General features: G+C 42.8%; 1 protein-coding gene across 2 annotated transcripts in view; it reads right to left on the bottom strand.

The window, feature by feature from the left end:
- Positions 1-27,969, bottom strand: part of LOC131477395 (neuropilin-2-like) — a 78,707-nt gene that overhangs the window by 35,344 nt on the left and 15,394 nt on the right. For both annotated transcript variants that reach the window (XM_058654833.1, XM_058654834.1), the window contains exons 3-7: positions 19,809-19,990; positions 11,565-11,792; positions 9,402-9,557; positions 9,127-9,296; positions 6,472-6,627 (exon numbers count right to left, since the gene is read on the bottom strand). In XM_058654833.1, coding sequence (XP_058510816.1) covers positions 6,472-6,627; positions 9,127-9,296; positions 9,402-9,557; positions 11,565-11,792; positions 19,809-19,990 — 892 coding nt within the window. The remainder of the gene's footprint in view (positions 1-6,471; positions 6,628-9,126; positions 9,297-9,401; positions 9,558-11,564; positions 11,793-19,808; positions 19,991-27,969) is intronic.

The following is a 27,969-nucleotide window of genomic DNA, read 5'->3' as shown; positions in this document are numbered from 1 at the left end:
AACATTGTGTTGTTGTCCATTGCTGCAGAGTGTTCCTGTGTGTGTGTGTGTGTGTGTGTGAGTGAGTTCAGCTCACAGACCGTGTATGAAAACAGTTTTGCTGGAGCGCCTCACATTCTGTGTACGGTCATAAATCTGGTGGCGTGTTTTCATTCAGGGTCACCAAGCAGACCTGTGACTCTATTTCAGCTGCTGCTTAATGTTCTGTTACACTTTCGCTGGTATAAACTGCTTTACTTGTCCCTTTAGCCATTCCTCACGACCACACACAGACATTATGTTCGAATGGGACTGTCAAGAATGTTGTGAATAAATGGGAGGCTAACAACACTGTCACGATTTAAATATGCCTGTTTTCTACAGGGAGCATGGGTCACATTTTACACTGCTGTGCGACTTAAACTGAAGTTTCGACCTTCCTGTTCCTGATGCTGGCGTGATCACTCACAGCAGAGTGAGATTTTCTTTAAAAATGTACCATTTGTTTGTGTTAAAAAGCAGCCACACAGTGAAATGAAGGGGTCACAGACGGTGGCGTCACAATAATGACAAAAGGCGACTGAACTCGGCTTTTAAAACATATTAATTAACCAACTTAGCACATGTTGGTGGAAATTATCCCCAGTTTGGGTCTAACATCCATCTGCTGAAGAGCCGGCAGTGAACATGTGCCTTAATTGTAAGTTAAAACAATCTAGCTACAGCCTATATACATCTGGCAGCCATTTACAGGTGCCCACACATGTCATCATTGTCAACAGGCAAGCTGTTACCGTGGCAATAACAAGCGCGTGATAGGGTAATACAAACCCGGTTGCTTGGTCTTACATGGCTTGCATTAACAGCATGGGGTTCAGGCGGCGTTTAAATGAAAGGTCAAAACCTCCTGTATGTGTGTGCTTATGTTAATGTGTGAAGTCGAGGGCACGGTTAAAAACGGTCTTGTAACTGCTGGAAATATCGCGCCGCATTTTTAGATGATGTCATGCAATAATTTGCATATTCATGATGTCACTGCGTTGCATTTCGGCTGTTGTCGAATGCAACACGGTGGTGGCGTCGCCCCAGTTTACTGTGTGTCTCTGTAATCCCACATAAATGTTTTTTTTTCGTCTCCTTTGTCAGATGAAGGAAGTTGCTCATGTCGAGCAGCAGCAAGTGTCATTTATCAAGCAGCTGCCCCCACCCAAAACCAGGATACTGTCACGTTTAAGTGCGGTTACTTCTGTTTTTGGATAACTACAACAGATGTACTGTTTTTGTTACCACAGATTAACCAAAGTCCCTCCCCGGGCGGAACAGTGAGAATCCACAGTGAGGAAGTGAAAGAGGATATGTGGCTTCCCCCGAGGTCTTAAACTCCTAAATTCCCTCTGCCTGAAAGGCTTCACCATCAATCAGCTAATGGACTACACCTGCGACCGGACTCATGTTATTGTGTGTGTGTGTGTGTGTGCTTTTGTGCAGGTGTGTGCTGACGGTCTGAAGTTTCCACCCGTGTTAAGAGACACAGGAAGCTGACACCACGGGTGAACAGATGCTTGACTTCGGCTATTCTTTCAAGGCATTAGGACGACCTAATCCATACGTTATCCTTAATCTTAACCATAACCAGTTAATGCCTAAACCTAAACCTTACCGCAATTCAAATCATAGCAGCTCCTCAGAAATGAGGTTCTGCCTCTTAAGGACCAGGTTTTAGTCGTCTGGACTACTGGCCCTGAGAAGGTCAGTGTTTATGTTAGAAAAGGTTCTAAAGAGGTAACAAATACAAGTACGCACACACCCACACATAGGCACACTGGTTTCCATGACATTCATTTCCTGTAGACTTCCTGTGACCATCACCTTACCCTAATCCTAACCTCAGCCTAACTTTAAAAACTGTCTTCACCTTAAGAACATTACGTCCCCATGATGTGAGTGTGTAAACAGACATAGGTCCCCACAACATGAGGAATACCAGTTACACACACACACTTACTCACACACACACACACAATACAAAAGAGCGAAAAGCAGAAACTTGACCAATACAACTAGTACCTGGGTTCCAAGGAGGAAACGGAAAAGAACATGACGAGGAATAATGCTGATGTCAAAGGACAGAAGAGACCAGGTGTGTGCGCCTGTGTGTGCGTGTGTGTGTGTAGTCATGTCATAAGCCTGTAGGGCCACAGTCAGTCAGACAGTCAGTCAGCAAGGACCAGAACAGACTTGGTAAATTATTCAAATGTCCACGCTGTGTGTTTCTGAGCGTACGTGTGTAGATGAAGTTATAAAATAGTAACAAGAGCAATCTCCTTTCATTTCGTCATTTCATGCTATCTGTCTTTCACAGCTAAATCTGTGCATGTGTGAGTGAGGGACACACACACACACACACACACACACGCACACAGACACACTTTACTGACCAAGTGTTACCTTCTAGTAATACCCCCCCTCTGTCCCTTCCCTCTCTTTTACTCTCAGTTCCTTTTTCTTCATTTGTCACAAACTCTTTTCTTCTGCTCTCCTTTGACCTCCCTCTGCCTGCTGCCTTCCCTTCACCTCGCAGCCCTCCTCCCTCCCTCCCTGCCTCTCTCCTGTCATTTTATTTTCTTTCCCCTCTCCTGACATCTTTTTCAGGCTGTGTTGCTGGGACCTCTGATCTGTCCAGGGGGACGTTTGGTCAACACCCGTCTGCTTTTCTCATTATTCTTACTCTCCTCCTTGACTCCGTTCATCCGTCCATCTCTTTCTTTTGCTCTGTGGTTCCCATGTGAACATTTCTTTCTCCCCCTCTGCCTCATTCCTTCACTCACTTTTTCCCCTATGAACTGCACTCCTCTCCCTCTGGTTACCACCTCTCGTCCTCCCTGTGCACTGCTCGATTCCTCCTCTCGCCATCGGCGCGGCGCTTGACTGGTTGACCTTTTGCTTGTGTTTTCCTGTCTTTCTTTCTCTGCAATTTTTTTTTTTTAACTTTCCCTGACTTTCCTCTCATCACGATGCCTCGGCCTCCCTCCCCTTCCACCCACGTCTCCCTCCTCCATCTCTTCTCTTTCCATCATCCTCCCTCCCACAGATTAAGGTGGGAATAGGAGGTTTTGGTCTTGGCCGAGGTCCAGCGTTGTAATGGCCACAGACAGTTCCGCCTGCAGCAATTCAGGAGGGCGATGTAATTACATTTGTAACACATCGTGCTTAAGCGTAGCTCGACTATCAGAAGGTCTCAAACTCCTCCTGACAAAGACTCAAACTAAGACAACATCATTTCTCACCCCGAGGCTTCAGGTCACTGAAAAACACTCCCTTTTCCTCGTCATGTGGGCAGCCCACTTATAACCCAGCTCGCATCCACTTGAGCTCGCTGAATCATAAAACCGCTGCAGTTTTACAGATATTATGTCATTATTTTATCCTGTTCCTGTATAACGTGGGTTCCCATGCAAAGTGAGAGTGGTTGGGCATGACCCCATCGTTCAGAGAGGATATAAAATATGCTGCTGCACAGTAAAAAAAGGAGATGCTGATAAGAAAAAGTTGGCTACGAATCAAGCGCTCACTCTGGCTCATGTGTGTTGAGTCCGTGTCATTTGTGAGCCTGTCAGTGAATATTACTTTGTCTTGCCTCAGAAAAAGTTAACATGTATTCCATATGTCCCATCTGGTTCAGAATGGGCCTTTAAGGACATTATCAAATACATTACAGATCGCACAAATCATCATGATGGCGCGTGACAGCGGCTCCACCCCTACGGGCAGGCTTCCAGGTGTGTGTGTGTGTATGTGTGTCTTTATAAGGAGTTACTCATGTGTGACTAAAGTTAACACATAACAAATTTAGGTTTCTAAACAGTTATCTGTGCATGCGTGCATGTATTTGTCAATGTTTGTGTTTTTACACACATAATAATGCATAAGTGTGAGCTTGCACAAGCACCGACAGTCACACTCTCCGTCCATGTGGCTCCCATTCATTTCTTTGTCCTCATTAAACGCCATTTGAAGCAATAATTCAACAATTCTGTCAGATGAACTCACACATGAGAAACACACACACAGGTATGCACGCACACACCGAACCGTTACTGTAGACAAGCCCAAAAAAACACTTAATTTTGTGATTTTTCCCAGCAACATCAGGAGGGAGGGAGAACAAATGATGGAGTGTCAAGGGAGGGAAAAGAGGCAAGATGTGAGAGAGAGAGAAAGACAAGACGAACAAGGTGAGCGGAGATGAGATGAGAGAAGGAACGAGCGACGAAGAGGGATTTACATAGTAAATTAACAATTGTGATATAGGCTTTTTTTTTTTCTCTCCTCTCAATCATAAAAAGTATTTATTGTTGAGGTATTGTGTGAATGCAGGGGCAGCACTTTACACAGCTGAGCAATAAAAGGCTGCAGAAAGATCTCGTTGGCCGGTGCTGCTGAGTGATTTATGTGTCGCTCTGTGACATAAAACGCACACTCACACTTACACACTGAAAGATGATAGAGAGATCCGGGGCAACAAGGTGGATGTTTACTGGCCATCTGAGGCGTGTCTGGTCATTTTTTTGCACCGAGATGCTGACACTATTGTTTTCACTCTATTCATTTTTCTCCCTTCTTCTTTTATAGCCATATAACAGAAAAGCCAGTGTGTAAGCAGGTGTGCGCCTGGAGAAAATGACTTAGAGGGCAACTTAATAGAAACGAGAACAGCTAAGCTGAATGTTAAATAGTGATTTCATTTTTCCGTTTCCCTTCTGTTTTTGCATTGATACGATGGAGGAAGTAGGGACGGAAGTTTTAGACCACAGGTTAAGAAACTGATCTGAACACTGAGTTCATCTGTCACTTTTCGCTCCATTTTCACACTCATGTTGAAACCAGCAGTAACTTTAACTGGGGCAAATAGCAGTGTTTATTGTGTTTTGGGTTTTTATTATTATTATTATTATTTTCCGTGTATTTTTTTCTCTGTGGAAGTTAAAACAAAGCCCCCTTTAAGCCCCCTCGTGGCACTGAGTGCATGTGTAAGGACGGTCAAGGCTACAGTATGAACATATATCTGATTAAAATCTACACATCTGCTAGACGATATGATATAAAGGATCAACAGGACGACGGATGACCCTGAGCTGAACTTTCAAACCACCGCACACCACACTCTGACTCATCGAGAGGCCGAACAACCATTGCCAGTTCATTCGAGACAGTGACATTGATATTCTTCCATATTCTGTTGCTGATTTATTCTTATCCCCCTCCTCTTCAAAGACGCATTAATTTGCAGATGCATGCACACACACACACACACTCTTATAATGTTTGTGTTCAGCTCTCAAGCAGCTTTCCAGGGTCATCACGGGAGAATCGAGGGGGGATTATAGGTGGTGATACCAACAAGTAGCTTAAAACATCATCATTTATGCATCGTGCATACTGAAGTGTCAGCAATATACCTCTGTATCATGGACTCAAATGACTGATCAGATTTTTCTTACATTTATTTTACAATGACTGCAACTTTCCTCCATACAACACCAATTTAAAGACCGGCGTCATCATTCCTGTATTTGATTTAGCCCTCAACTAAGCTTAATGGCTGTAAATCTAATTACAGGAGCCTGCTTCCCACTCACTTATTATTAATCATAGTCATTCTTCCATACCATCAACTTTATTATCCTGATTACCTTTCAACACAGTTCCGAGAGTTTTATGCGTTCATATTTTCCCCGAGTGTTCAGCTCTAGTTGTAAAGCTAATGGGATCTGCAGTCCACAGAGGAACCCTACATGGTTAGACTGGATCTCCTGTTTCCTTCACGCACTAAAAGAAGTATTTGAAATGAGCATCTAAGAGCGTGTGCATGCATTAGTGTTAATGAAGGAGTAAGAGTTTATAGCACGTAGCTAGACGTGGCAGACCACAGGATAAATACATGCAACCGCTGCGATGGGAAAAAAAACAACAAAAACCCACAACCGCTGGAATGCCACTTTAATTACAGCTGCAACCAGTTTGCTTCAATTCTAACTGACTCTCACCCTCCAATGAAACAGACACTCCACTGACACATCATGCCTTAACACCTCTGGAACAAACAGCGTAGGAACCCGTTCCAAGCAAGTCAGCAGCAGTGAGCAGGACTCTGGGTAACAGGAACCAGATGGGACGTGAGACGCGGCCTGCAGCGTGAATGCAGTTTGCGTTCAGTGATGTAAAAGGAATCGCTTCGGAGCTTGGAGACGTGTGCTGATTCTGGCTTGCTCATAAACCTTTAAATGAAGCCAGCTGAATAGCAGCTGTAATTGCAGACACGGGTTAAATTTTGGGCTTGTGGTCAACTCTTGCTGTATATATATTCCATCTCATATTTCGCTCCACCACTTTCCTGTGGGCGCATGTCGAGGCACGCACGTCACCTAAGAGCACCCAGGCCTTTTTTTTAATTGCCCATAGTTGTTCAGGCCTACACTAGGCCTCGCTTACCTTATGATTCTTGCCATGTCTGTAGACCATCCAGTCCTCTCCATTGGTGCTGACCTCCAGCTTGAAGGTGGTGACGTGGTACGCCTTTTCGGTTTCCTTGGAAATGGCGCCCTGCGTGGCGATGCCTGTCAGCACCTTCAGAGTGTGGAGATCCACCTGTTGGGCAGGAAGAGGGAATCATTTACATAATGTGAATAACTGATTAGACAGCTGGTTTCTGGGAGAAATTTCACAATAAAAGCAAAAAAAAAAAAAAAAAAAACACATGACCATTCAGTCACCCTCGATCTAAATTTAATTCTATGTCTAATCTCTAAGCCGACAAACTCTCCTTCCTCCTCTGTGCTTCTCCTCTCCGCTCTGTGTCTTTCTCCTGGCAGATCGATAGTAATGACCTGAGGCTCATTTTAATTTCCTCATATACAATAGCCATAATCACCTCCCCGTCCTGGCTGTGGAGGCCATGCTACGTGTTTGGCATGCTGCTCTAGCTGTGCTGCGTACTACGTGGATGCTGGCGGCCTCACCCTTCTTTATTTAAAGGTGCACACTGAAGATGTAAAAGTGCAAACTGCAGCAAGAGCTCATATTGTTTTTGTTAGTTATGTTTAAAAAGTGCCACAGATGCATGGATGAAATTAACTGAACTACCGACTTATTGTTGCTGCAGAAATATTTCACCAAAATGTGATGCACTTCATTCCTTTTAGTGATTTTAATAGTTATAATGGCATCTCATATTTCTCACTTTGTAAGCTCTCTCCATTTAGATGAATTATCTCATCTACATGTTGCGACTGTGACCGGAGATCATAGACAGCACTTCACAAAAAAAGAGGCGGCCGCAGGCAACTAAAGAGCCAACAATGAGCAAAGATGTACGGCAGATTTTAACATTTATTTTCCTCCTTTGAGGCTCTTCATACCAGCAGATTAATCAGAACTTGTTGCGCGTGTGTGTGTGTGTGTGTGCACAGCATGTTGACTAAGTGTGTGTGTGCTGTGTCCCACTGGGGTGTATAGTACAAAACACTAGGGGAGGTAAAAAGGCTGCGTTTGTTATCTGTCAGAGAGACAGGTGTTTCAGATTACTCCCAACACACACACACACACACACATATGCCTACATGCTTAGGTTCAGACAAAGATCCACCAAGACAACTAATCGATAGTCCGGAACTAAGGAGAGAAACAGATGAGCAGAGAAGGAAGGGTGAGGGAGTAAGTGAGAAAAGGATGAAAAGAAAGAAGCAGTAATGGGGGGGTGGGGGTATCGGAGAGAGAGAGAGAGAGAGAGATGCAAAATGAGGCTTCCTTGTAAAGGTTCCTCATCAATCACAGAGCTGTTAGAATAATGGAGCCAACAGTGCTCACATCATCAATCTGCAGCACACCTCACTGGATTAAGCCAGAATAGAATAGAAAAGAATAGAACATAATAGAATAGAATAGTAAAGAGTAGAATAGAAATATAGTTTAATTGGAGTAAATGCTGTGTAAGCATTTCAGTAAATACACACACACACACACACACACTGTTATAAGAAACCACAGGGTGCAAGATGCAAGGAGAGGCACATTGGCATTTATGACAGCTGCTTGTCAGGACGGGAGCTGTTGCGCACCCATACACACAAATACACACACGCAGGGTCTTTGGTCTCTGCTATGTGTTAATGTAAGAGAACAGCTGAGAGCCTCTGTGGAACGCAGTGACCCAACCACAACACTGGTGACCACAGGGACAACTTTTACAAGCGGCAGACGCTGCATTTGCAGCAAACTTTGAAAGCGGGCTTGTGACCAAATGACAGATTTAATGTATCACAAACAGCACAATCCAAATGTTAATTATATGGACCATCGATTAAAAAAAAAAGTTGTAAAGCAGGTGATTAGTGTTTTACAAGTTAATGTGACACAATTGTGGGCGGGTCGGAGTGAGAGAGTCTTCAGCTGTCACGGAGGTAAGACAGGAAGGAACGCATGAGACTGAGGGACTCTTGTTGAGGTTCTGTGCATATACAATTTGAAATAAAGTAGAGTAAAACACAGGAATGTCAAATCAGTATCATCACCACTCTATGATTCATCATTTCTATAAATACATTACAGGAAGCGTTGGCTTAACATGTTTTAAAGAGGGTGGACGACCATCGCTGTGCAGAACAAAGTCTTTGTTTTCATGTGACAGCAAATGTATCCAGGAATAATGAGTTTTGTAGCCAGCAGCCAGACAAGTCAATGAACTATTAGTTCAGACCGGCAAGTCCCAACGTGAGGTGTGAAATCCAACCCACAGTAGCCACAGGCTAAATGTAAGAGGTCACCCGGTGATTGCAAAGAAGAAAACCCTGATGGAGTTTCATCAAGTAGAATCAAGTAGACAAACTACAAGTGCAAATAATCAGTGTTTGGTACAACTGAGGTCAAAGGCCAGTAACTCAGTATTGTTTTTTGTTTCAAGAGGTCACATATCTGGAAGGTTTAGGTGAGGTGTGGGTAAACCGCTGTGAAAGCTGGATTGGCTGCACTGGTCATTAGTTAATAATCAACAAAGGCTCAACAAAGGCTTAGAACGTCCTCTTAAAGTGAAGAGTTTTGATTGTGTTTGATTCAGTCATTAAATAATACATTTGCAGGACACAGACATACCTGTATGTACTCCCTGTTGCTGTCTTCATTGGGCGTCCACCCATTGTCGTGATAATTGAGTCGGGCCTGTCGTGGCAGCCAGTGTTCATCATAAAAACTGGACGAGGCTGTGATCTGGTCATCTGTGATCTTTCCTGACTCCATACCAAAGGCGTTACTGCAATGGAAAGCTGAAGAAGACAGGTAGAGACGAGGTTTGGATGATTATTGTACCACTGAATCAACCGCACTGTACCCACAGAATCGGCGAGGTCGTGTTGACGACTTGTACTCACTCTCACTGACTTCCTTGTGCGTCATGTTGTACCGCGCCGAGAAGCCGTCCTTTGCCACGGCCATGTCAGTGTGGAAGGACAGGGAGAGAATCCCAGTGGACGACTGAATCTCAGGAGGCACTCTGGTCCCACAGTAGCGGCCAATCAGAGGGCCCACTGTCAATCAGGGGAACGGTGATTTGATTATTCACCGGTCTGCTCAGAGTCTGTCAGCGGCTTCCATAGCACATCATCATTTGTTTGCTTACTGGTTTAAATGATGATACGACGCTGTAACTGCATTACGATCACAATCCAGTGGTTTATTAATCTTTCAATCCCTTTATCCCTCAGCGCTCACATTTGTCATTCTTTACTTACACTGTTTTCCATTCCCTGACATATGCTCATTGCTCCGCCCACTCCTGTCAACATCCTTCTGCTTTTCAGTAGTGTGTGTGTGTGTTTGTGTTTGAAGTGAATCCTCTACTGTCTCCCTCTGTAACACCACAACTTGTATACGTCAACACAAATAGATGAGTGTGTGATTCAGATCCACACACACATAAGCACTCATGAAATGGGAGGAGGCGGAGGAGTGGGAGGAGCCAAAAGACAAGGAAATAGCTGACAATCAGTCAGGGTTATTGATTTGTTTTGCCCTCCCCTTTGGAACGGGTGGACATTTGAAAAGGGCTCTTGAGCAAATAATGGTAAAAGCTCATTACTTGATGGACGAGAAGAGGATATCAAATTTAAATTCATAGACCTCATTTTTTTTGGCATAGTTACAGACGTTGAGCTGTCCATAATGTACCCCCGACTTTTACTCAATGTCAGCTGGGACTGGTTTTCCATCTCCTTCATTGAGATAAACAAAGGTCTCGGGTTATGTATCATCTCATCCTCTTCTGCCTTCCCTGTTGAATAAATAGCGCTTCAGGCCAGCTTTCCTCTCAGCATCTCCTCCCTTCCTCCCACACCTTTTAACCTCATGAGATACACACATGGTCGTTCTCTTTCCTGCTTTTACTTTTTCCTTCCTGTTTGGGTCCCTGCACCGCTGCAAAGGAGAAAGCTAAGTCCTTCACCTCGACATTTTCCTACCTTCCAATGTCCACCTACTTAATTCCATTGTCCTTCCTCTCCCTTACATCCTGCTTTCCTTCTTGCAGTCTCTCTTCATCACTCAGAGCAGAATCCTTTAATGCTCTCATTCTCTTTCACTGCTCTCTTTTTTCTTTCCTTTTTCTTTGCCTTTATGGTCATCTCCTTTTTTCCCTAACCTTGCTTGTCCTCTATTAAATCCCCTGAAAAGAAGGTGTAAATGTTATGCCTTTATTCCATTCTCCTTTAAACCGCCCTAATCTTTCTTTACCACCTTTATTGACCTTTCTACTCTTACTTCAGGCTAAATCCCTATTTACAGTCAAGTTATTCATAGAGACACAAGCACCACTGTTTGCTCTGCTTTGCTGCTGGTGAGTTCTAAGTGCTTTAAATCTAAAGAAATAGGCCATTACAATGTCTCCATTTGTTAAAGAATAAAACCTAAAGATGTTAAAACAATTTAGGACAGAGAGATTTTTGCTTCCCACTTCTCCAGCACCACTTGTTGAACTTGATTGATTTCATGTTTCTTTCTTCTCTTAGAGCTTTTGTGGTCGTCATGTATTCATCTCAGCGTTGCCATTCTTTATTCTCATCTTCCAGCATCGGAGGACCTTCCACTGCCCTTCCAATGCTCCTCTCTTTCTCTCCACCGCTTCTGTTCCTTGAAAACGGATCCAAAATCTGTGTGCCTTAGATGTGTCCTTCTAAACTCATCCAACCCTTCCAACAAGGAAGACCAGAAATATCCCAGCCCTCTACCCTTCCTTCTCTCCGCATCCCTCTCTTCTCCCTCCTCTGAGATATTTTCCCCTTTAAAAGTTACGCTCTTTCTCTAGAGAACGTGCCAACATCCTCCCGGTAAGCTTAGCTTTCATCTTCCAACGCAGAGCTACTAAAATAGTTGCTATCTCAGTCGATAATGATGTAGGCAGGGCAGAACACACTTTTTCTCTTTGCTCCGTGTATTGACTCATGGTTTAGCATCTGTATCGCAGTCCATTTTTCCAAAATTCTAACCAACACACGCCATTATTTTTCAAATTCACAGTCTTAAAAAGATCAACGTCTCACCTCCGGGGAGTCCGTCCCAAACTTCCAGCCAGTCGTACTTGCAGTCCCCTTCCCCGCCTGGCAGGGGGTCATTCTCCAGGTCAAAGGTGAGGAAGCTGAGCGTGACATCCATGCTGGGGGGGACGATGATGATGAAGGAGCACTCCAGGTTGTGGGGGTATTTGTCTGGAAAGCCTGGAGACTCGATGAGACCTGAGGGACTGGTGAAGTTACGTGAGCAGTCTGAACCTGGGGTGAGAGGACACGGGAAAACACAACAAGTGTTTTTTTACATGACATTTACAACACAAGTACAACTTTATTTATCCCAGTGTATAATTTTTGTGAGTTGGGTGAATTGCTACAGGAATGAAAAGATTTGGAGTGATGGTTTGTTCAGCTGATGAATAAAGCAATGCCCTAATGGCAGCAGAGAGAATTCACCTGTCAGTGTGTGCTCACATGAGCTTAGAACACTCAATGACTTGTTAATTATTTGTTTCTCACAGAAAGAGCGCAGATCCCTTTCAGTTTCAGACTGATGTTGATGTTAAATAGAAGATATTATAGTATATGCTGAGGTTGGAATAAGTCATGAACCTTAAACTTAGCTGAAAGACACCCGGGATACAGCAAAGCAGAACCGAGTACATGTTATCTGACTTTCCATCATAGAATGGCTAGAGTCTATACTGTGTACTTTAAATAAACATGGAAAGGATGAACTTTATTCTTAACTGTGTACAACTGTAAATACGATTGATGAGAATAAGAAAAGTTGACCAAAACTTAAGACAAGGCCAAACCAAACTAAACTTTTAACATTGAACGAGGTCAAATATATACAGCAGAACATGAGAAAGTAAAAAAAAAAAAAGTACAGAAGAAAAAGGCAACGTTTGAGCATCCAGATAAAAAAAAGAAGCATCTGCCTGCATGTGTACTGTGTAGTTGAGCAAGAGGCTGTATCCTCCAGACTATCTCCTGACACAAGGTAGAGACATCAGCAAACCATAGAAATACTGTAGGTGAGACGATGAGAGATGGTGTGAGAAAAACAGAAAACCAGCGAGGACAGTGGCAGACACAAAATCTGTTGAGTGGTGATTACCGTGCTTAGCATATCATCATCGTGCGCGCACACACTAGTGCAAACACATTCATATGCACAGTGATTTGCATGGAGGTAATCTGGGGATCTTGATTTCTAAATGACTGTAAGACCCTATTTACTAATACATGCACACACACTGCACATATTATGGAGTGTGGTTGCACCAAATTACACACACACACTTCTTAAGCCTCTTATGTTAACCCGTTTCTCTGTTGGGGTGTCTGTTATTGTGCTTGTGTGCTCGCATGAATAAATGATGACAATGTTAAGAAAACAGAGAGGTACACTGTACAGTAATGTGTGTTAGTATAAAGTATGTTTGTCAATCATCGTCTTAGCTAAGCTGTGACCCAATTTAGTTTTAGGTTTTCTCCATGAAAAGCTCCGTCTCACACAAAATGACCACTTTGTACCACACAATCAAATCTGTCATTTCTTTATTCCCGCTAACTCTCTGCTAAACCAAGTTTAGGAATACTGATTTTGTTTTTTCGTGTCTCTTCCCTTTGCTTTTCCCTCACTGATACCACAGCTGAACTTGCGAGGAATACTTGTCTACTTGTTTGCTGTGTTTGACTAAATCATGTCCCGCTTACAATAGAGCATTAATACATTTATGTAGCCTCTGCACGCTCTAATTTGTTTGCTAATCTACATGAATGCCTTCCGCGTGTCTCCGTGATGCGATCATTTTCCATGACATCTATTTTTGGTGGGACGGAGATATCTGTTTTCCGACTTCAGAGTCTGATTTACTTGTTATTGTGACCTCAGACGCAAGTGACACACACACTTGCACATACAGTAGACACACACTGTCTCGCGTGGGGTTCCCTGAGTGTCTGGCCCCCCTGCAGAGTGTGTTGCTGGGTAGTGTGTGGCTCTGCGTGACTGCGAGCATGCGTGCGTGTGCGCGCGGCGAGTGAATGCCTGACCAGTTCTGTTGCCGGCAGCAATTTGTTCTCTTCTCATTACTTCATGTTCATGAACATCACAAAAACAATTCTGCCCTCTTTTCTCCCCCCCCGTCTCTTCTCGGGGGGTGGGAGGGGGTCGTGTCTCTGTCTGACCTGTCCCTCAAACATAGTTGGGTCTTTCTGTGGAAACACATGCACCCTATATGATGTACATCTGTCTGTTTTGTGTCCAGTGATCTCTCTTTTGTTCTGCTCACCCTCTGTATTCACTTCTCCTTCCTAATTAAACTTTGTGTACTCCCTGCACACTTCCCTTCCTTTCTTGTCTGCTCTTTCTTCCTGTCTTCTCTCCTGCTGTTCTTCCTTGACCATCCTCCCATGCCTCTTTTCATCCAGTCACAGCTCCATCACTCCCTTTTCTCCAACTGTCCCATTTCCTTTTCTTTTCTACTCACTTCCCATCTGTTTAAATTGGGCAAGTTTGAAAGAAACACGTGTTTCACTGTGGGGTGGGGTTCGGCTGATGTGTGCCAGTCTCTGTGTGTGTGTGTGTGTCTCCGCCAACACTCTGGTGGGGGGGCAAAACAACCCGTCTGAGCTTGTTAGTATTAGGAGGTTTCATGTTTAGCATGAAGCTAGCTGGAAGCCTCCATTAGCTTAAAAATATACACCTCCTTAAGCCCACAGAGCATAAAATTGGCCTCAAAATCAGTCAAAAAAACATATACCAGCCGGAATTCTGCCATCCTTTTTTTTATTCTTCCATGTAACGTCTTCTTTTATTATTTCTGGGTTTAAAACTGGAAACTGTGGAGAATACGCAGAGTTCCCAGGCTAGCTTGGCCGGCGTAGTAGTAGCTTGACCTTCAATCACATTATCTGGGTGTGTTGACAAATTAAATTCAGTGAATGAGTTTCTTCTAATGTCATGTAAATAATGTCATGAGTGGGTTTGGATGACATGACACTGTGTAAATATTAGCGCTGTCAGTTAAACGGGTTATTAACTGCGTAATGTAAACCCATTTCAATGGCGTCAATTTATTATTTTTTATGTATGAAGATTAATGTTCTTTTTGGCCGAGCAAAAACAACACTTTTTTAGTTTTTTTCACATGTTGCAACAACTAGTAACGTTAGAAAAACTGCAACACAACACACCGGATCTAGCTAGCTAGTAGGCTAACATTACGCTTTGAGTGGATGGCGAGAGTTGTGCACTTCTCCGTTCCCAATTTTCTATGTTGATAAGAGCATTAAAATGAGAAAAAAATAATGGAAATCAAGGGACATTTAGAATAGATAAAAATGTGACATTAATGCGATTAATAACTAACCCTAACCCATCGTTTGAGAGCACTACTAAATATTTTAATTCATATAATATGTGAGTGTTTCCCGACATGAATTATGTATGCGTCTGTGTGTCTGGTGTAGCTGGCATGCAGGTGTCTACTTTCATTCAACCTGTCATTCAAGCCGGCGGAATATTCATCGGATCAAACCCCAAATTATTCCTCCACTTTCCTCCGCCAATCTCCTACGTGCACGTGGTAGATGAAGCTGAGGTGTAACACACACCCGCTGACAGACACGCGGACACAGCTGACACTCATACTCGGCAGCTCCTGCTAAACCTCACGCTGGTGTTCGCATATGTTTTTTGGATTTCACCTCAGCATCATCTATGTCGGAGGCTCATGGTGCTGAAACTCAAGCCTCTGTCGCTGAACCACAGCAGGGATTTCCCTCAGTAATAAACACACCATTCAACCAAATTACTGCTGACACATAAAATTAAGCTGTCACAGGAAAATCACCCTCTTGGCTACCCATATGCAATTTCCTAAGAGCTGCTGGCCAGCTTCTCTCGATGATGAACCTCGGGGAAAAGAATTTCACATTTCTCTTCTGAGTTTGACGTGTATGTGAAATTGAGGCTTCTTGGAGCATTTTCGGTTCATCATCAGTCAAAACATTGTCTCCTTTCTCCTGATATTTGCAAACAAATCAATGCGAGCAAGTCTTTTCTGACAGAAAAAGCATCTGACAAGAAAAGACATCTAGAAAAAGTGTTGTGTCTTTCATGAAATCCCCATCAGTAGGTGGCAAAGTGAAAAATAGCATTCAGTCGAATAAATCACAGAGTGAGCGAAGCTTCTGTTTGAGTGAGGGTGTTTCAAAGGGGGCACAATATGCTGCACTGCAGCCCCGAGAAAATGATTCTATTCCTGGTTCAGGTTTGGGTTTGATGTGCATTTTTTTTTTCCAGTAAATCATGCCTTCAGTATTTGTTACATTGCTTCTCAAACCACCGAGTACCTTCCACTCAACACTGAGGCAGATCTGGATCCACTTAGCTCAATGAAAGCCAGAGGAGGGACGAGCAAGCGCCGCGATTGGTTAGACTGTGTGGTAAACTGACTGGATGTGAACAGCGTTGAAAAGCAGAGAGGAAGTGCCTGCAGGCACCAGGCAGAATGTAAACAACAGCAGTTATTAGACGAATTGTCACAATAACTTCCACATTACACCAACGGGGAGTGTGTGCGTGTTTGTGTGTTCTTGTATTTGTTACCTTTTGAGGAACGTTTCTGGCAAAACACTGACCAAAATCTGGTACTTATGAGTCAGAACTGTTTAAGTTTAATCATTTAATTCTTAAGGTTAGGGTTAAGCATTAACTGGTTATGGCTAAAGCTGGATTTCAAATGAATGGAAGTCAGTACGTTTACATGCACAGTTTAATCGAGTTAAGGCCATAGTCCGACTAAGACAGGCAACGGGACAACTTGCCAAGTCAGAGTATATACTGTATGTGGAGGAGAAAATCTATTTATTGGCTGTGTACGTCTGACCCCGCTGTATCTCTCCATAAACTACTGCATATTGAGTCAGTTTCCAGTTGACCTTTACGTCACAGGACAAACAGCAAACAGTGAGATGTGCTTCTGTATATTTTGCTTGCTGTGCAGTAAGGCAGTAACACAACCGTACTGAAGTTTAGACGTCGTCTCCTTCTACTTCAGGGTCAAAGACTGGGGGAGGAAACTTTGGTGCATGCACAGAATGCCAAGTCTGACTCCCGTGTGACTAAGCTTAATAACGCAGGAATAATCAGACTACAAATCGTATTATCCAGGTATGTTAGTCTGATTAAGACTAGCTCGATTTTAGTCAGATATTGAGAAAGCCAAAAGATTGTCTCAGTCCAACTAAAATTAGACGTTCGTGAGTGAAGAGCTGCGTAAACCTATGTGTGTGTGTGATTTTATCAAGAACAATTTGAAAAAAGAAACATTTGGTCTTTGTATTTTTTTATTTTTAGTCTGAAGGCCAGCGCATACCTGACACCTTTTTTTTTATTATTTCTTTTTGTCAGGTTTATTTTGGAGGTTGTGTTAAAATGTCTTGCTGTTTATTTGAATTGACACTGATGTGCAAGGGACTTAAGTTGAGGCTTGTGGTTAACATTAGAATAAGTCTGCTAGGAATAAATGTTGGTCAGTGCAATGTCCCAGTAAGTGACAGAAATAAGTGTGTGCATGTGTGTGTGTGTGTGTGTGTGAGAGAGAGAGAGAGAGAGCGAGTGAGTGAGTAAATGTGTTAATGTTTCCGTGCAGACATGCAAGCTCCCCTGCATTTGTGACCGACCGTTCAGTCTGCATCAGTGCATTCATATACGTCTGTGTGTCTGCGTGTGTCTGCTGAGTTCTGGGTCACAATAACAGCTGGGGGCACACTCCCCAGGCAGTAAAATCTGATTGGTCATTGTAATGTGGTGGCTGTGTGCATATTGGCTATAATTTTACTACAGTATCCATGGCAACAGAGCCATAAACAGAAACAAGTGTGGTATGTGCATTTTTGTGTGAGTGTAGAGCCCACTTTTAGTTTGTTAGCGTGTTTGTTTATCCAAGACCACACACGTTCATGGCTCTTTATATTACAAGAGTCATGTGGTTATCAGAAAATTCTCTACCTGATACACAAATGGGAGAATGTGCACGTAAAGCCAGAGGAAAGACTGTGTCTGTATCTGAACCCTAACCCTTGTTTCCAGACTGATTACAGTGTTAATCTTTGAGGGGTCCAGTAATCAGGACACCCAGACAGTGGGGGACAGTCTCCTCCAACATGCACCCCCTCACACACACACACACACACAACCACATCAGTCTTGTCATTTCTTGAAAACATAGACTCCAAAACAGGCAGGACTAGGTCAGAGACCGGCCCCAAATTAGTCAGTCAAGGGGATAAAGGAACCGAGAGAAGAAAAGTAAAAACCATAATGGACTGTAAAATACCAGACACATGAGATGCTGCAGCAGACAGATCACATAAATATCTTATCTAGCATTTTTTAATGATTTTAACAGGGTTACATGGGGTTTAAACCAGATTTTATATCGCTAAAGCAAAAAAAAATGTTTGTATCCAGTCCAACAAAGTCATTGTACGCATGGAAAAATACAACTGTACAGAAAGTCTGGGTTTTTCCTGTCAGCCCCACATCTGCCACCTTTGGCCTGAGCGATGTTTATACAAAAAAATGTCTATCCCAATTTTCTTGACATTTTCCTCACGTCTGCAGACTATCAGTAAACGGAAGGTGTAAAAAAAAAAGTCACCTGATGTAGAATATTAACATTAACAGACAAATGAAAAATTAACGTACATAGGGATTAATTTTTTTCCCACATATTTGCACAAATGGAGCACGTAGTATGACTTAACACTTAAGATGCTCGCTCCTCAAACTACACACCAACACCACGCATGCACCTCTAACTGCACTCACTCATGCAAACTCAAGCATCATCAATCAAATCATCTCATATAAACCATATAAATCCCTTCCCTCGACCACTGAGGCATGAACACTGACACTCCTGTTGTTTCAAGTTCACCAAGTGTCTCTCAGTGTGTGTGTGTGTGTGTGTGTGTGTGTGTGTGTGTGAGAGTGAGAGAGAGAGAGAGAGAGAGAGGGCTGAGGTTACTAACACAACACGTGCTGTTGTCAGTGTTTCTCACTTGCTGGTACTGGTCTGTTGGGATGTTGTGTGTGTGTGTGTGTGTGTGTCACAGGGGAACAGGGCTCAGGACTCAATTAAGCAGGCATGTGTGGAATGCTTTCAGGGGGAACAGGACAAGATGGCTGTGGGGCCAACACTATGTGGCCCTCTGTCTCAGTCGCCCTTGATCTCAATTGGTCTCGCTTTGGCTGACCCACTGCAGCGTGAAGGGGAGCCATGTCAGACACACACACACACACACACACAGACACAGACACACAAAGTACCATGAAGGGGAGAGATGTCTCGCCTGGACAGTCTAAGGAGCTCTCTAGGGTCCTCAGCTGAGTCTCTTGTCGCTTTCTCTGTGTCTCCCATGACACCGGGGAGATAAATGGGGCTTGGTCACCTAATGAAGCATGCTCAGTTGTCTATGAGTAGCTTGTAATACAGTTAGTAATAGCCCATTTGTAAAGGAGTAACCCTTCTAAAAATCTGCCCTGGTTCATTTTTCAATCTGTCCACATGTAAGGGTCATTTGCAGAGATAAAGTCCCTCTGGAGAATGCTGCAAAATATACAGTGGACTCCTGAGCGGAGTATCACTGTGAGTATAAACAATGACATGGCGCACCTGGTGGCTGAGTGGTTACAGCATGTGCCACAGAGTGCCAATGTCCACAGTTTGATTCCTTTATTGCATAATTCTCTCGTTTCCAAAAGCAAATAAACAAACAAGAAGCTGTACCTTCTTGTGTCTATTTATCCGAAATCTAAAATTAATTAATGTGATATAAACTTCAATATTGAATCCATGTAAATTGCACATGATTTTAATCTAATTATAATGTAAAATGTTACATTTTTCAGCTCCAGATACCTGAACTAAATGTTTTGTGCCTTTGTAGATCCATTGTGATCTGTAAGTTGTAATAAATGATTAGATATGTAACGTGTAAATGGTAAATTTAGGCATAATATTGTTGTAAATACTTCATTAAATGTAAAACAAAGAGAATATCCTTGTAGTTTATAGGTTATTATACTATTATTTTACTGGTCTGGCCTACTTCAGGCACCGTATGTGGCGCCTGAACTACAATGAGGTGGACACCCCTGACTTAGAGTCTGTAAATATCACCTCTATCTGATGACCAAGGACAAATGTCCAAAAAGTGCAAGGAAAAACATGAATAACAAAAGCATTCATTTACCAGTTTTGAAGATTTCATAGCGCAGTGAGAAGCCCGCCCCTTGGTGGGCGTAGTCTGACACAAACTTGATGTGGAGCGAGGGGCCTGACGATATGATCGGTGCAGGAGCGATGTTGCTGCAGTGCTTCCCGAGTAAGTCGGCCGCCTCCGAGTTTCCATCGTGAATCTCTACGTAGTCGTACCTGCGGAGGACAAAGAAAATAAAGTCTGTCTTAGCCGCACGTTTCAAGTAAACAACTATCATAGCTTGACACGTTTAATAACCACGTTTTTATATAAATAACGTTTTACCAAATGAATTAATTAGGTACTTTGTGATAGAAATCAAAGCAGATTTTGATTTGTGGTGACGGACGTCGTTAAATCATCACAAGCTGCTTTGACTCTGACGTGTTTAGTTCTTTCATGTGGCCCCGCATCACATTCAGATTAGGCAGAAAAAACACAAATGATCAAATTGTTTGCATCTATCAGTGTCTTGAGAGTCTTCTGAAAGCTGAGTTTAAACACAGTTGTCATTAACATTCTAAATGCACGGCGGAGTAAGACATTGGCAGCTTACAGATGGTAGAAGAAGAAAAAAAAGAACCACCTGCAAAACGAAAAGAGAGCCATTTTCTAAAATGATGTAACTCCACTGTAACTGAGGGATTCTTGTATTCTACTTGCCGTAGACTTTCACAGTCTACATGGATTATACGACTCCAAAATGTAAGATGACAGCTTGAATAAGGAGACAGTGACGTACAGCAGTTTGACATTCTGTACATGTCTTGTTTTCTCTCGAAACAAGGAAATCACTCCATCTGCTTTATGTTTAACTATAGGGTCAAAGACAGGAGTATATCTAACGGTCAAGCTGCTTGAACTGAGTATGAACCCGGCAGCATGTGGTGCTAGAAACGGATTAATGTGGAACAAATGACTGTAGTTTACTTCTTTGCTCACATCTAATTCAATAATGACGGCAGCTCAGCCTGGAGGCCTTTGATACACAGAGAAATTCAAATGTCCCACATTTTAAAATGGATTTAGGAGGCTTCAAGGTTTCCCCACTTCCTCTCTTACACATTAGTCTGAACGGGGATTTTTTCTTTTTAATTCCATGACTGTAAAACCCCCAAAAGTCACATTTTGTATCAGCAGGAAGGTACAGACTTCCCTCTATTTTTATTCCTGTGTCCTGTCATGTTTTCTGATCCCTCCCCAAATGTGTGGACCTATCTCCAGAGCCACAGCAGGAGCGTTGCCTCTGTGTCTGGATACCAAAGACACACCTGCCCGGCTCCTAAATAGCTTCCCTGGAAATAAATTCCTTCCGCAACAAGGAGAGTGTAACGTTTGGAATTAATCACATCAATCAACTACAAAACAATACAAAAGGAAACGCGTATACATACATACACACATACACAGCAGAAGAATAAAAAGCACGTTGAGATCCTAGGTTCAATTTAAATGTCTTTATCAAAAATATCATAAGACGGTGACAAAGCACTTCCCCCTGCCTCGACAGATGACAGCATCATGCATCATGAGGTGATAAAAGTGGGGCATATGGTATTTCGTTGCAACCGTGCAGACACATTAATGGGCATAAAAGGGGTGTTAATCTTTCCACTATTTGTTAGCATGCATTCACAGTTATGCCAAACCCAGAGGCCAAAACACACACACACACACACACACACGCACACACGATACACTTGTTTTTTATCACTTATTATATTCATGTCACGGAGACTTACAACCTTTAATCTCACAACAGCCTACAGTCTCAACCCTGGAGTTAGTGGCTTGACCTTTGGGGAGCCACTCTTTGTTGTCAAACAGAATATGATTATTATTATTATTATTTTATTTATATAGAGAAACGACTTGAATTTCGAGGACCTTGACATGAGCTGACAAGGAAAAGTAACCGTGACACTTATCAACCACGCGTGCCACACGTGTGTATTTGCCTTCTACACCTTGTTAGACAAGACCTGGGGGAAAATGACAGTCAACTGGAGCGATTGTGAAAAGCACTGAGCCCGGCAGCTTTTTACCAAACTGCTGCCAAGTCCACACAGATGAGTGTGTTAGTGTCTTCATATCTGCGAGTGTGTTTTATTCTGACAGGTGAGAAGGCTGCAAACATAATGAGGGTTATTCACTACCAACTCTCCCATCATGTTTTCCGTCTGCTTTATGTGGAACTATCACCACAATTATGACCCAAGCTGTCACAGCACTGAGAACATGTGTGTGTGTGTGTGTGCGGTACATGTCACAGTTCCTGTCGTGTTTTCCCAAGAGAACGCCTCATCCCAGCGACAGATTCCTCCTCCCACATATTTTTTTTTTTGTGAAATGACAACTTTGTTGAGCAGCTATTCATATCCGGACAAGGGATCTGTTTTTCCGTCTCATCTTGGCTCAGTCCTCCCTTGATTATTCCTGTGTTTCACTTCTCAACACTTGTTTTTCTTCCCCCCATCATTCTTTGTCTTCCTTCTTCTCCTCTCTCTCCCTCTCTCTCTGCCCCCTTTCCATCTGTAGCCTTCTCTAATGTGCTGTCAGGAACATAACCAGTGGCCAGGAGCCAGAGTGTGGGAGACGCCGAGGAGGCAGAGATTTGGGGGGAAAACGAATATTTGAATTTGTGAATATTTGAATTTGAATCTCTGCTAGCAAGAGATAAGACAAACAATTAAATATAGAGAGATGCTGTGACGTTTGTCCTGTCCACATGTAGGTGGGTATCTTTGAAAATAGATACCGGTGAGGTGTCGGGGGGCGGGACCAGTCATACAGTGGTTTATACAGATGAAAAAAATTTTTTTATCAGGTTCTCAATAGTATTTCAATGAAAAAATGCTGTCATGGGGCATGACATAAAATAATTGAGAACCACTGGGTTAACCTGATATAGTACTCCTGAAGTCAACCAGGAAATAACAATATATTGAATAGCCACTAGGGGGCAACTCAGCTGCTTCCAAATAAACGCGAGGTTTGAATGGAAGTCAATGACAGAATAACATCAGTAAACATTTTTCTGAGGAGTTAATAGTCTGAATTGCTATTTTTGGGTCTTCTTAAATCAAAAACAATGTCAGTTTTGTAAATGATGTTCCCACTTTGAGGAAAATAGATAAAGTACGGCACATATGAGTGGACACCGGTGTGATTGACACATACACGTCCAAACTGTGGGTTAGATCTGCAGCAGAGTTATCTGTGACAACATTTCTAACTGCACTTTTAAAAACACACATACAGTACATACGCAGTTTATTTTTTGATTTTTGTTGTTTGCCTTCTGTAGTATCTCTAGTCGCTCTTCTGATTGGCCAACCAGGCTTTACAGTTATGGTTATTTATCACTTTTGACAGCACTTTACAGTGGGTTTTTTCTTTTCTTGTTTTCATGTGGGTGAAGATGGTTTGAGAATTGACTGCGTGTAGACAGGATTATTTTTAAAACCAGCGGAGGAAAAATACCCGCTCACGTGTGGTCGCGGCCTTTACAGTACATTGACTTAGGCTTTAATCATAATGTTAACTGTAGTTATTTTTGTGATTTGATCAGAGCTCACTGCTACGTCTTAAACAGCTGAACAGTAATCCTTGGGCCACTCTGCTCTAAAACATTAAATAAACAGAACATAAATAAACAGAACAACAGCTGTACACTTTGACTGGCTTTGTTAATATTAAAGTATGTTAAAACCAAAAGGAAATGTGACTGCTTTACTACACAGCCTATGATCAGCCTATTATACACATGTTTCACAACCAATATAAATCCCAAATGTAGAAATGTTATATTTCATCCACTTTGAAGACCATTCGCAAAAAGTTCCGTCTTTTCAGGTGTCGATGCAGCGTCAAAACAAAGCCAAACGGAACAAGTTAAATTTAAATAGAGGGTACTGGTGTGGATGCAGTCTCAGGGAGAACATGACCCTGTATTGGCTCTGCCAACACCTCCCGTCAGACGGATAGAGACAGGTGTCCCTTCAACCGTCTCTGCGGCCAATTCTAAGTCAGCACACACACACACATACACAAGACACCTGCACAAACACACACTATCGTCTCACCCCAACCCCCACAGCAATAAAGTTCACTGCAGCCAATCAGTCATTACTTTTACATAAAGACAAATGATTGCATTAAAACTGAACTCTCTGAATTATTAAGATACTGGCAAACATGTAAGCCTGACAGAAATTATACGAAGTCGAAAACTCATAGTTGAATCAACACAGCCAGTTAACGCAATTTTTATTTGAATTACTACTGCATTATGTTCAGTTGGACCCAAACTGAAATATCCCTGGGTTTTGACTGAACTCATTTCTTACCACACTTTTCCCTAAGATGTGCTCGTAGAAAATTGTGATAAAACAAGTTTTAAAGCAAGTAACACTGGAGGTCATGGTTAGAGAATGACAAGTCTTCAAGGAATAGTTCCCCGATTAGCAATTAGCTTTGTATTACTAGCATAGGGGTATAGTATTTTTGAAAAATATCTTCATTCTTTTTTTTGTTACTTACCCACCAGTGACATTTGGGCCGAACCTTGAAACTGCAACGCTAATTCCACACTTTTTAGACCCACTCGTAGGGGGACGGGACCTCATTCCCAGAGTGTAAACAGTGTCCGCCATCTTTGCTAACAGTTATGCTAACAGGACCAAGTGTCACTGGTGGTCACGTTACAAAGAAAAGAATGAAGGTATTTCTGAACTCAGGGTAAACTGAGGTTGGGAAGCACCATTTTTCAACAATACTACACCTCTTCTAGTAATACAAAGCTAAATGCTAATCGGTGAACTATTCCTTTAATGATGGATTGCAAGCAAGGGTTTGTGTTGAGTTGTGGACTCGTTTTGAAGTAGGAGTCAACGTACTGAGAGAGCCGACATGAGAGATTTGTGTTTGTGTGCTTTGGGGGTAGCTGGTGTTTTCAAGAGTGAGAAAACCTCTCTGATGTGAACTGAGGAAAAGGTTTAGATTCAGACAGACGTTCACCACTTCACCCCTCCCTCCCTCCCTCCTCCTCTCTGCCTTACTCTTAATTGCCTTTCACACGTCCCCCGTCTCTCTGTCTCTCTGTCTCTCTTTCTTCAGGTCAGGAGTTATCTTCTTACACCTGGACATTTCTTTCAAACATCAGGGGTGCCCTTAGCCCCAGACAGAGCGTCTACACACACCAAACACACAAACACACTGCTGACAGCATGTGTGATTGTATTTTTATGACGTGATAAAGCAAGTCTTTTAGACATTATGCCAAAAATGTTGTTAAGTGCATATTAATTAGTTCAGTTTAATTGATTTATATGATTTATTGTAAATGTAGATGTAGTAAAATAATGTGGGGAAAAAACTACATTTTCCCCCAAACTTTTTGAACTGAAACTAACTGAAGATTTATGTTTGCTGCCAAGTGTTTTTGTTCAGCATTTTTCAAACTAAGTCATCTACTCCTCCACATTTCCACGGAAGGGAAGTGAAATCAGGTGACCCCGAACAATTCCTTTTTTTAGAGGAAGTGAAACAGTCACATAACAACACACTGTGATTTAAGCTTGACTCCTATAAGACAAAGTGTTTATGAAGCTTTTTCTGAAGTGGGTTTCTTCAGCTCTCTGTCCTGACAACAATAATTATAGTAGAGATAGAGGTCGATGAAATCAAGTCCTCTGTGTTTCTGACAACACTGACAGTTTCCATACAGACACGACAGGCGGTAGATCAAGAGTGCATATTTATTCATCTTTACTTCTTATTTCCATATGCGTGCATCACTATAGATAAAAAAAAAAATATAATTTCAAGTGAAATAGTTTCTGATGCCGCTGAAGGCTACGAGTTGCAACAGTTCATGCATCACAGTTACTGCTGAGGAAAATGTTTGTTTTTTTTCATGTTTACAGCTCAAACAAATTGCCAACATGGTCAAACTGTCAGTGGAGTAGATAATAAAGAGTGAGAGCAAGGGGGATGTCTGACTTCACTCTTATCAAGTAATAGACCTATTACTGCTGGACTCTGTGTGTGTGTGTGTGGAGGGTGGTGGTGGGGGGGATATCAGTAGTCTCCAGGACAACCAATCGATTCCGCATTATGGCTTTAACACACATTGATCAGGGTCAAGCCTTCTCTCTCTCTCACACACACACACACACACTGTCATTACAGTAACAAACATCGATCAGACGGACCTTCAGGGCCTCAGGGAGTGTCAGTAAATCAGAGCACTGATATTGTCATCATTACATGCATTAGTGTGTGTGCGTGTTGGAGAGAGAGAGAGTTCCACCTTCTACACTCAAACATTGTCAAATTAGAATGCTGATGAAGCTCATGACTCTCCGTGCTCAGGCCTCGTGTCACCCGGTGACATTCCCGCACTGCACGCAGGAAGTGATTAGTCTTATGTCAAGACAGACGGAGGCAACAACAACAACAACAACACCGTGCAAGTAAAGTGAGACGGTTCCAAACAGGTTGGAGAAACAGAAAAACTGAAAACACAAACAAAGTGACGTGACAAAAACTTTCAGGAGTGACTCAAGAAACCCGGCCACTCAGCAGTTTGATGGAGTCGATGTTTCCCAAGATCAGCTACACATTTGTGGGATGACAGAACATGCACGGAGAAGCCTTCAGTCCTCCTATAGGGTTGCAGTTCATTTCACTGCAATCGTGTCACGACTGTGCTGCTAAAGGTTAACTGTGCAGTTTTGCGAACACCCGACTGACTAAAAGCCGATTATGTATCGCCTTACAACAGCAAACGCCGGCATTAGCGGGCATCTGGTGCAGAGTTTGCTCAGCGAGGCATTTATCAAAAAGCAAAAGCTGCATCCGTGCTCTCTGTGTATGGCTTTCTAATGGTAATGGCGAGAGGAAATGTTTGTCTGGATGCATGACTCCCCTGCTGGTAGAGTCACTGTGATGTTAATTCAAACACGCAGGCAGCTGCTAAATGCCCTCAGCTGGTAACTGAACATTCACTGTCAGTCCTCATGCTGTTCCTCTCTCTGTCATACAGTCTCTTCATCTCTACCTCGCTCTCTTCTTTTCCCACTTTCTGCCCCGAGGCCGGTGTCACATCACATCGCCTTCTCCACCGCTCTTCTTTCACTCATGTCCTCGGAAGTCACCTGCTCGTCAGGTGCGTTCACTTCATAGCCGTAATGCAGTTTTAGTTTGTACTAAGTCGCTTAAGATTGCATTACAGAGAGGAGAAGAGGAGGAGGAGAGGAGGAGAGAAGAGAAGCATGAAGTTATATGACTGATTGAGGCGGAGTGCAAAGACAAGGTCTAAATCATTAGTGAAACCATTATCGTTGACTAGAGCTTCTCCGTCATATAAATCACCTCTTAACTCACTGCTTTACTCCACACTTATTGTGTGAGCCACATAACCGTGAAACTGCCTACGTGCCTGTCTGCTTACGGAGGCACGAAGGCACGCACACTTTATACGAGTTTATTTTAAGGCTCAAAAATACTTTGCACCTCTGTGTGTGAATTTCTGCTCTTGCTTATGCAAGCTTAAGTTTCAGCCTCACCCCCATACGTGGCGGTGCACTTGTCTGCGTGTGTTTTTCTCATATTACTATAACCGATAGCATCTGACTCGGGTGTGAACTGCGGCTCGGGAGGACCAGGCAGAATAAAGAGATGATGAGAAGACGTGATAAACAAATAGAAGAAGGGATTTAAGTGATAGATAGACACAGAGCCATCGAACGGAAAATGAAGACGAATGCGCGCCGAGGAAACGTCTATAAATGGTAAAGAGAGAAGAATAGGTGCATTTTAAAAAATAAAAAAAAAAAGGAGAGGGGGAAGAAGGTGGAGAGCGTGGCATTTGGCTCGCTGCCTGTGATTTTTCATATGCAATGCTGAATAATGGTTTGGCCTAAGCAATAAAAGATTGGCAGACGGCAGAGGAAGTGGGTGTGAAGGAGAGGAGGGAAGGAAATAAGGAGCAATATTTGATGAAAGAGGAAGGACAGGAGATGAGGGAGGAGGCATGAAGAGAAGGAGGATGTGGAGGGAACAGGAGGTGTGCCAGAGGAAGGCACTCGAGCAGATGAAGGATGGTGGACGGGTCCATTGGGCAGCGGTGAAGGGGAAGGAAGGGTGAGGA

Source organism: Solea solea, chromosome 2 (genome assembly GCF_958295425.1).
Source record: "Solea solea chromosome 2, fSolSol10.1, whole genome shotgun sequence".
Taxonomy (NCBI): domain Eukaryota; kingdom Metazoa; phylum Chordata; class Actinopteri; order Pleuronectiformes; family Soleidae; genus Solea; species Solea solea.
This window is presented reverse-complemented; position numbering and strand designations above follow the sequence as displayed.